This window comes from Biomphalaria glabrata, chromosome 9 (genome assembly GCF_947242115.1).
Source record: "Biomphalaria glabrata chromosome 9, xgBioGlab47.1, whole genome shotgun sequence".
NCBI classification, from domain to species: Eukaryota; Metazoa; Mollusca; class Gastropoda; family Planorbidae; genus Biomphalaria; species Biomphalaria glabrata.
Window position 1 is genome coordinate 37,612,948 of NC_074719.1, and position 10,846 is coordinate 37,623,793.

At 34.9% G+C, this 10,846-nt stretch overlaps 1 protein-coding gene across 4 annotated transcripts in view; it reads left to right on the forward strand.

Annotated features, from left to right (window-relative positions):
• The window catches only part of LOC106056347 (folylpolyglutamate synthase, mitochondrial-like), a 30,138-nt gene extending 19,549 nt beyond the window's left edge, over nucleotides 1-10,589 (forward strand). For 3 of the 4 annotated variants that reach the window (XM_056040273.1, XM_056040274.1, XM_056040271.1), the window contains exons 9-13: nucleotides 236-333; nucleotides 809-861; nucleotides 1,463-1,538; nucleotides 3,861-3,930; nucleotides 5,911-10,589. In XM_056040273.1, coding sequence (XP_055896248.1) covers nucleotides 236-333; nucleotides 809-861; nucleotides 1,463-1,538; nucleotides 3,861-3,930; nucleotides 5,911-6,431 — 818 coding nt within the window. In that variant the 3' untranslated portion in view covers nucleotides 6,432-10,589. The remainder of the gene's footprint in view (nucleotides 1-235; nucleotides 334-808; nucleotides 862-1,462; nucleotides 1,539-3,860; nucleotides 3,931-5,910) is intronic. The other variant, XM_056040272.1, reaches the window with a different exon arrangement.
• The last annotated feature ends 257 nt before the right edge of the window (nucleotides 10,590-10,846 follow it).

Genomic DNA, 10,846 nt, shown 5'->3' on the forward strand with positions numbered 1-10,846 from the left:
CAAATTACTTTCTGAACAAACAGAGCTGCTCAGAATTTTTTTTCCTGAACAAACAGTGCTGGGCAGAATCTTTTTTCTTAAACTAACTAAGCTGGGCAGAAGTTCAATCTAGATTTGAAAAGGAGGTAGCAGTACCATTCTTCACTATATGCTCTAATAGCCTAAACTCTGTGAAATTGTTCTTGACTAAAACTGTGACCTTTTGACTATGTGTTCGCTTCTTTGCTTGTCTTAGGTCTGTCATCTTGTAACTGGCCAGGACGGACGCAGACCTTGAGGAGGGAGCACGTCACTTATTACTTAGATGGAGCTCATACTCTTGAAAGTATTCAGGTGAGGGTTTAGGTGCAATGTTTCAGCTATAGATTTGTTTTCAATTAATTGTTTATTGTTCCATGAGATTAATTGCTGAAAGAAGCAGTATTGTTATTGAGTATTGATTGCATCAACACAGTAATTTTAGTGTTACTTGTCACAGGTTTTTAAAAGGCTTTAGATATACACATCTAAAAATCTTTGAAACTCTTAAGATTAAAAAAAAGGTTACCCTTGATTCAATGATATTATACCATTACTTGGAAGAAGATTCCAGTCCCTTGTGGTTTTATTCACTTATTGATATTTTGTTTTAACTTCTTATTCTAGGCTTTTTTTTTCTATCAAGAAATGTTTAAAGGTGTGTGTATATTTGAACATATCATTTTAGTTCTTATTTTTTTTTGTTCCCTTGTTCTTGGACAGGTACAAATCTAAAACAAATTCCATTTGGAATAGTAAAGATTGTATTATTTATTTATTCTTTTTATAGGTATGTGCCACTTGGTTTAAGGCTGCAGCAGATAAAGAGAGACAACTCCATAGGTAGGTAAACTTTATTTGTCCTTTGTGTGGATATATTCCCTTGTTTTCATAAACTTCTACAGCAGTGTTTCCCAAACTTTTTCCTTTAAGTTTAAGGAAAACAATCTGTGTGTTTAGTGAAACACTTCCCTTAAATTTTTTAGAAAGATGTTCTAGCCTACTAGTTAATTATTCCAGTAGTTTGTGGAACACCTGTTCAGGCCTCACTGAACACTAGGGTTCAGCGGAACACAGTTTGGGAAACACTGTTCTACATTATTAAAACAGATTACAAATTGTAAAATTATGGCTTTTATGTAGCGCTACTTTCATGCTTATAGCATGCTCAGAGTGCTATGGTCCAATCTCATTTGTGGGGGGAGGGGGTATCTGGGAGTAGGTTTTCCAAGCAGCCTAAATTAGGCGCTCAGTAAACACAACTCTGCTCGAGTAGAGTACCCCCTTCGTAGGTAGCCATGCCAAGTTCAAGCGTACTTAGCCTCTCAACCACGACTGTATTCTCCTAAGGATTATTTTTGTTTAATTGATGATGAAATTATTTTTTTTTTACATGTCAAAGTTTATTGTGGGAATGAATATATATATTTTTTTTTATTCACAGAGAAAATGTTGCCCGAATTCTCATTTTTAATTCAACTGGTGATAGAGATGTCAAGCCGTTTCTAAGTATCTTAAAGGTGAGGGGCTATTGATAATGTCATAGATATAACTTGGTCTGACCGTTGACTGTGAAAACTGGCATCCCCCTAGGACATGACGTTCCAGAAAGGTTGTCACAGAACCAAAACATTACCAATAACCGAGATATACTGAGCTAAATGACCTTGTGGGAAACACAGACATCATTTAACAAAGAGGTAACACATATTATCACTGTCACGGCTCATGGCCAACAGACTAATGTACAAATACTAAGATGAATACAACCATGAGCAACACAGTTCAGCTCATAACTATTCTGGTGACTTGGTTTGTATGTTGATTAATTGAATACATTAACAATATTCTGTGGTGTTATTTGTTTCCCCTTTCCTCAGCATCATTAACATTAATGACAATAATTGGAACTGATACAGAAGAAAGGTATAGTGCAGTGTTTCCCAAACTGTGTTACGCAAGGTGTTAATAGGAAATCCACGAACTACTGGAATAATTAAATAGTAAGCCACCAAGTGAATTAACCTCTCTAAAAAATAAGCAAAATGTACCGGTACCAGTAAATACTCAGAACTGCAAAGTGTTCCGTTAAGGAAAAAGTTTGGGAACCACTGGTATAGTGTGTGTTAAGTACTCTGCTATTCCATTTATGCACTGGCCTTGAATAGACAATCCTGGTTTTAAAGGAAACTTTTGTAGTAGCATTTGGTACTGCATTTAGATTTAAAACAGGGACTAAGCTGTTTGAGATATGAGACCCTGTTGGGGCCCTTTATAACTCCAGATATATGTCAGTGATAAATATTTCTTGGGGCCCTAATTATAGCTTGTGTTGCCTGATAAGTAAATCTGGCCCTGGTAGCTTCAACCTTCATTTCACTCAGCATACTCATTAGTCTGGTTATTAATTAAAAGAGAAAAATAATTGCAGGGGAGATGATGGGTCTGAATAGTTTGCTGTAACATTCATTTGTTGTTTAAAAAGTAAGCACAGGTGTTTCTTTGAGACCTGGGTAGACTGGATAATAAAACCATCCTACACTTATACTAGTTGTCTCTTACTGAGATGATTAGGTTAATGTTAACTTGAGATTCTGTAAAGAAAAAAAAACAATGACAATTTATGAAGTGCTCAAGTTGATTGAGAGAATTAACACTACCAACCTTATCTCCTTGCATCTGTCTTCTGTACAAGAGTTACAGTTTTTTGTTTTTTTTTACTATCTTTGTAGCTCTAGATCTAATGAAGTTCAAAATTTTTGTTTGTTTGTTTGTTTGTAAAATGTTTTACATGTTTCGGATGTTCCTTCAGAGTTGAAGATAGTTTACTTCCTAGTCCAAACCTCCCGCAGGACGACGGGGGATGGGAGCGGGCAGGATTTGAACCCTCGACCACCGATAAATCCGAACGACAGTCCAGCGCGCAAACCTCACGACCAGGCAGCCATCCTTTCATATTAATTGAGCTCTCAGTGTCTCTTTAACTGGAAGTAAAGGCATTATTTTTAATAAACATTAGACTTCTCAGACTAAATCAACTAAAATATTGATTATTTTTAGGCTCAATGTAAGCTTAGACCTATCATATTCATGCTTGTTATTTTTCTATTTCAAATTTTCAGAAAATTTACATGCACATTAATTTCAATGTACACACATGGGCGTAGATATTTGCTATGACTAAACATCTGGTTGATTAGGATTGGCTGATTATTTTTTAGAATCTGACAGATTTATTTCATGTAATAGTGAAGTACCGAAAAATAGGTATAGATGCATAGCACTATTTTTGAAATTTCTAAGAAATCACTACAGCAGTCTGGTGGAGTTAAGTGATTTGTTATTTACACACTTCATAGTTCATACAACAATTTGAAAAAATTTGCAATTGAAAATAAATTTGAATCATTAAATTTGTATTAAAAAACAATTAATATATTTTAGAAGTTTATATATAATTTTTTAATCACAGAGATGATTACTGAAACTAGTATTTATTTCATATGAATATATACAGTTGATTTCAGTTAAGTGACAAAGTGGACCACTGGTTTATTGGACCAGCCACTTATTGGGGCTAATTCCAAAATTACTAAAAAAAAAATCCTATTATACAGTGAAATCTGGTTGATCGGAATAGCAGATTACTAAGACCTAAACAGCCACAACCAGATTTGGTCCAATTAACCTGATTTGACTGTATTTTATTTTATTTCCCTTTCTGAAATAATTACTCCAATAAAAAAACGACTTTAAATTTTAGGTTGCAGTATTCTCTTTTAAAAAGCTAATAGGAATATCATTAAATCAATACAACAATCCTTTTTTTCTTTCTCAAATAGGCTTGCGAGTTTGATGGGGCTATGTTTTGTACCAATATATCTTCAACCAATGACGCTTTGATCAAAACTGGTAATGACCTTAACCTTGATGTTCTTTGTGTTCAATGTGTTTAGTCAAATGTAAAGCTAAAAGTAAACTTTCTTGACACAACTATAAATTCACATTTGTAAAAGATTTCTGCTATGTTATAATGGTCTACAAATTTCTTATTAAGTCTGTAAGCAAGAATATATATATATATAATGGTAATAATAACAATCTTCCTGAAATTAAGGATGATTGTAGTGTTTCACATGTCTATGCAAATTTAATTACGACCTGGGTTCTGTTTAAGTTTTCTTTATGTCATCTGTGCCTGTCTTCTAGAAGGGTTTTTCTTTGGGCCTCACGTGTGTCCTGTGGTCTTTTTGATATAAAAATGTGTATGTGTGAATGTTGTTCGTGTTTGTATGTATATTGTTATTGCTATAGTAATGGTGCTGCTAAATATTATTGTCTCTTTCCACCAAAATAACATGGGTACTGTACAGTTCAATGGCGCCTGCTCCGAAAGTTTCAGTATCAACAGCGGAGTTAAACAAGGATGTGTCCTGACCCCAACTCTCTTTGGAATACTTTTTTCACTTCTAATCCACCATGCGTTTGACAAATCCACCGAAGGCATCTATCTACATTCCAGATTTGATGGTAAACTTCTAAATATTGCTAGACTGAGGGCAAAACTAAAATCAGAATAACCCTTGTAAGAGATATGCTATTCGTGGCAGCGGTAGAGGCACTCTCTCAAGAGGAGCTTCAGTCACTAATGTCCCGCTTCTCTCAGGCTTGTAAATAATATGGCCTAACCATTAGCACAAAGAAAACAAATGTTATGGGACCACCTGCTACAGCACCAACCTCCATCCTCATTGACCATAACAAGCTAGATGCCGTAAATGAATTCTGCTATCTTGTCTCTAGAAGAGGAGATAAAAAAACGCAGAGGGAAGGCCACATTAACTTTTGCTAGACTCCAACCAAGAGTTTAGGAAAACCAGAAGCTCACTACAGTGACCAAAATGGAGGCATTCCTTCTTAGCACGCTATTGTACGGCACATACACAAAGCAAGAGAGAAAACTAAACTCACTCCACTTGCGCTGCCTTGGAAGGATCTTGAAAATAACATGTAAAGAAAGAGCGAACAGGCCTTCCCGGCATCTTTACAGTCCCCAGATGCTGCCTGCGTTGGCTCGGACATGTTCACCAGATGGAGGACAATCGCATCCCAAAAATCATTCTGTATGGGCAGCTCACGTCTGGCTCAAGAAAAACTGGTCCCCCCCTATCTCCGTTACGTGGATGTGATAAAGCAGAATTTAAAATCAGTGAGCATTGATACTGAACATTGGGAAGACATAGCCCTAGGCCGCACTAGTTGGAGAGAGAGGGTGACCAAGAAATCTATGGATATTGAGAAAACATCGGCCTCAGTTCCTGAAGAAATGCATGCCATACGGAAAATGGCTGGCTCCCCTACCACCTAAGGGAAAGCCACCTTGTGGGCGGGAAAGTCTCTCCAAAAAATGGGCTCTACAGCCATAGGAAAAAGTGTTTGAGATGAACCATAGTCGTTCTGCGACTGAAGGAGGCCAATATATATATATATAATAGTACTGAGGTGGAAAATTGTAGTCAAACTGAATTTCCATTTGTTTGGACGAATAAAATTATTTGTATCACAGTGTCTTGTTTCTTGTAAAATCATGTTAGTAATTAGGCAATATTAATTAAGTGTTGTGGACCATTATTACATAGAGATGTTTTTAAAATCCCACCTTCTTATTGGATTTTTTTAAAATGTCCTGTGCTGTTTCATTTTAATCATTTAGACCCAAATTTAAGTAGCTTTCGGAAGTTTAGTACAAGATTTGGGTTTATTTCTTTGTCTTATCCTCACCAGCTAATTTTTGTGTAGACATTTCATAACAATATTCTGTAACATGTTTAATAGAACCCTGTGAAATTTTTACTAACACAAAATGTGTAATAAATAATGTTAACCATGCAGATCAAATTAATCGAACAGTTACAGCTAACGCCATGGTACAACGTGCAGAGGAGAACAGAACTAGCTGGGACTCAGTTTCTTGTTGCGATCTCGGACATCCTCTAACAAGGCAACAACAGGCAGAGGTTATCAGTGATCATTTAGACCATAATTTCAACAACGCAGCTGAGGTTCCTTGTAACACTGGAGGTATTAACCCTATTTTAAAAGAAGGCTGCATTAAGGGCATTGGTCATCATCAGAACTGCCTAAAAAATCATTCTTTAGGACCAATAGTAGGTGCTATCCACCCAAGAGAGATAAAACGTGTTTCACACTTTGCTCCCACCATATTAGAAGCTCTGGGATGGGCCAGTCAATGTCGTGACCCAATCGTCAGTGAAAGTTTGGATAGGAGTAGCCTTCCTGACATAGCCCCGTTTTTAAAAGAAAAAAGTCATATACAGATTTTGGTAACAGGTAGCCTCCACTTGGTTGGTGGTGTTTTAGGCATTATCTGCCCTGACCTGAATGATAGTTAATGAATTATAGAGTTGATGTCTAGGAAGAAACTTATTTAAAAGGTATAAAGAGGAAAGAAGAACAATCTTTTATTCCTGTTCAGCCTAAGGCATAAAAAGATATGTATAAAAATGAGAGTTTATAAAATGGTTGCCATACTTTTGTATTACCTGCTTTATAGAATATTGTCATGGGGGTTTTGTTTGTTTTAAACTATGTGCACTTACTGTCACTGATTTCTGTGTTCAAAATTATCTGCAGTGTAAGTCATTAGGATCATTTGACAATCCTTAAGTCATTTTTTTTTTAGTGAACATTTTATTGAATGAAATTTCTCAATGCTGTATTTCTTTCATAACATAGTTATAAATGTATTTGTTCATTAATCAATGTGTTCATTGTTTCTGGAATAGACCATTCACTAGAAGTTACTCAATATTTCAACTATTAAATGAAACTTCTCCTCACTAGCCCCCTATTACTTAAGTGAGTGAAATGATCTTGACGATAGCCTTCATAAACAGTTATATTATTCATAATGAATATGTCAACCTTAGTTGAGTTTAATTGCAATTAAAATACTTTTATGTATTATAATTTTTTCATATTTTTTTTACCATTTTTAAACTGAACTGATATTTTGCTTTATCTAGTTGCTTGGAGAGTTGCCATGTGCTACCTCTGAGTATAGTTTTGACTATAGTCTTTTTTAATTTGAAATACTTGACTTTGTTTTGCCTTCCTCATGCTGGTATTTGAATGTTTCCCAAACACGGTGTCACTTGGCTTAAGGGTGTTTTAAAGTCAATTACAGTGCTTATCATTGAATTTGTTTTATTAGCTCAAGTTGTATAATGGTAGAATGCTGAGGGGAATTGGTACTTCACAGCAAGCCAAATAAATTTGAATGCATATATTAAATAAAATAAGTATATAAACTGGTATGTATAGATAGATAGATATATATATAGAGAGAGAGAAAGGCTTGATGAAATGGTAGGAACAATAGGTATTACTTCCTGCCTATGTCATGCAATGACAAATATTGTTTTAATTACCTATTATGTTTGTAGTTTCTGTTATATGGTTTACAATTGTCCTACGGTGTGATGTATATTTTGATTAAGGACCAGGTGTTCATGTTTATATTGCATTGTCAATGTTAGTGGGGGGTTTTTTCACTCTTACACTTAAAGAAAAAAATACTGCAACTTTTAAATTATTTAGATTTCAGACACATGTATGATTTACTTTTAACCAATTTAAATGTTTCTTGCAATCATACACTTTAAGTAATTTAAATGTGCCAAAGGACTTATGAATCATAAAGTGACCTCCCTTACTCCCTGTAGGTCTTTCTAAAAATATTTTTTTTTTGTCCTCTTTTATCACTGAAATTAGAAATATTGATAGTTGCTTTTGAAAGTAGTTTCTATTTAACCAATGAGGTTTTTTTTGTAACTCTCTTTAAAATGTGGGGGTGGGGGGTTTAAGCGTGTTTGATAAGTTATGGTCTTGATTACCTTCACCAACAGATGCTAGATATGCTGATTTCTCATAATAGACCAACAGAACTTGGTTTTATTAATTTTTTATCCCATAAAACACCAACAAAACCTAGATATGCTGATTTTTCCAAATACGCCAACAAAACTGATCACTTTTTCACTTTCTTTTGTCATGTTGATCTTATTATTGGTTAACATTTTGATCCTTTAGTCTCATAAAAAAACTACATACCTATTGCTTCTAAGGCTATGTAGCTCATGAGGACTTTTTGTATTGGTTATATAAATCTTTCTGTGCATTCTGTTGAAAACTTTCTGCTATTATTGATAAAGTGTCTTGGGTTACTGACTTTGTTTTGGTTGAAGTGACAAACTTTCAGAGCCTACATTTATACTAGAGATTGAATTGGGTTGTTGTTTTTTCTCACTTGTTTCAAAAGTTTTACATTGATCAGAGTTTGCCCGGTGGAACAAAAAAAATTCTGAAATGTTTTTACAACTTTTTGTTTTATTTTCATATACATTCCAACTATCTCAACTGCTTGACTTTTTTATTTTCTTAGAAATTTTTCAGACATCATGGGAAATTTTTAGGACATGGCAAATTTAACTGACTCCACGGTGAGTGAGCTTTTTACCTAACCCAAAGTAGATTAATTTACTGGAGTTCTAAGCCTGTTTATAGACTATCTTGAAAAATGGTGAAACCAGACTGGGATTTATAACACTGGTGTATTACTTTGTGCACTATTGTATTTAAACAATGAAAGCTAGCCTTATTGTAGGGTACAAAGCCAAATTTATAATTTGAAACTAGTGGTCCAACTTTAGCGGTCTACATTTTTACTGCTGTTTTGAGGTGTAGTTTAAAGATGGTACAATTAAGGCTTCAACCTTGAAGGAGTTTTTTTTTTTGAAGATGTGTTAACAAAATGGCACTTTTAAATATAGGGGTGTGATGGCTGAGTGGTTAAGCACTTGGTTACTAAATGGATGGATCTCAGGTTTGATTCTCAGTGAAGGCTTGGTTTTATTTTAACTTTATGATTTTTAGGATGCTTCTGAGTTCACTCAACTTGATCAAGTAAAGGTCACTGTGCTGGCCATATGACATGCTTGTTAACAGTCAGCCAGACAAACAGATGATCTTTAATACATCTTCTCCTCTAAAGAAGGTGAGGTCTGAAAGGGGTGCTTTATTTGACTTGACTTTAAAATTTGGTTTTGAAATGAGTTATTTCTTAAAAGCAGTTCTGTGACTTTTGTTCTCATTTTCATTAGTCTCCCTTTGTTCATTCTGTTATGTTTTTGTTGTCAGTTGTTGCACTTGTTCCTTTGTTATCTGGGAACATTACTTATCAGAGTGAAGCAAGGTCCTGCTGGCTTTTGAAAATCTGCTTATGTTTGTAAATACATGTCTTTTCAATCCTTTTTTTAAAGGCTTTTATAGAAGATATTCTAGGCCAGTAGACATAAGTTGAAAGTTTGGGTGATTTTAGTGTACAGGTGTTTGTTTGGGAGAGGAGGTAGTTTCAGCTTTTCTTCTTTAGGAACATTCCCAACATTCTAAAGCTTGGAGGATCAAATAAAGAATAATATAAGTTGTTTTTTTTTCATGTTCCTTAGGTTTGAATCTGTTGTGCTTTTTGAGAATTGTGTAAATATTTTTATTTTGCTAACTGGTGTTTGGGTTTGCAGCACCTCATTTTCCTACAATGTACTTTTTTGTGTTGTTGTTGGAATAGCATTTATTTTCTGTTTCTTTTATTTTGTCCTGGCATTCAGTTTTGTTTCTTTTAACAGTATTCCAGGGATGACAATGGGGGAGGGGGGATTGATGTTTGTATTTTTTTTAATCACCTTTCCCAAACAATTCTTCATGTCTATGTCAAATCTGTTTGACTGAATTACTCTAACTGTTGTGTGATTTTTAAAAGAATGACCAAATGTCCAAGAAGTTGTTTTTTTTTACAGATCTGACCTAATGCTTTCATTATTATTATTATTTCTGTAACCCCTGTCCCCATCTCCACTTGACCAGCCACACACCTGACAGTATCATATGAAAACTGCTTCTAGACAGGTTAAATAAATTAAACACATTTCTGCCTGGTAGTATGGTATGCGCTCAGGGCTGTCATTCAATGGTCCCGGGTTTGAACACTGCCATCTCACATGGGACTACTTGAGTTTTGGTCTAGGATGCATTTATCATCAAACGTAAAGGAACATCCGAGACATGTCAAACTAACAAGCCCAGTGTTTTGAAAGCTATTTCTCATTTAAGCTCTACAATAAGTTTTACTTATCAATTGATTGCGATCTAATGTTGCATGTACTCGAAATTGTTCACTCAGGTTTTTTTAATCAGATTTTTAGAAAGTTTTTTGGGTTTTTTTTTTTGCCATTTCCACATTGGGTGTCTTCATATGTGTAATAAACAGATTTCATGCCCTTTGGCTTTCGGTGTCTTGGTTTGTGGGCCAAATTTGTGCTCAGTGAAGCATGACTTTGCTGTTACTTTTTGTACCTAATGATATTTAAGATGAAGTCATGGACGAATTGATGAAATGAAAACTATTCACTACACTATTAACCTTAGTAACACGTATTCTTTTATAAAGTGATTTTTTTTAAAACGAAATTGTAAATAAAATCAATACACTGTTATTGTTGTAGCAGTCTTTGTGTTTTGTGTGTGTGTACTTTTTTAAAACCTCCACATCATCTTACAGTAAAACCCCCCCCCCCCCCCCGTTACAAACTGGCTGCCTTGGCCAGTTTTTTTTTGTTACAGCTGTTTAGAATGGATGCATGCCATTTTAGAATAATTAAATGATACTTTGTGTGCGTGTGGCCGAGATCTGGCATTAAACAGTTTCTCAACGAAAGCTACTTGAGTGGTGAATTGTTTTACCTCGGCGTCA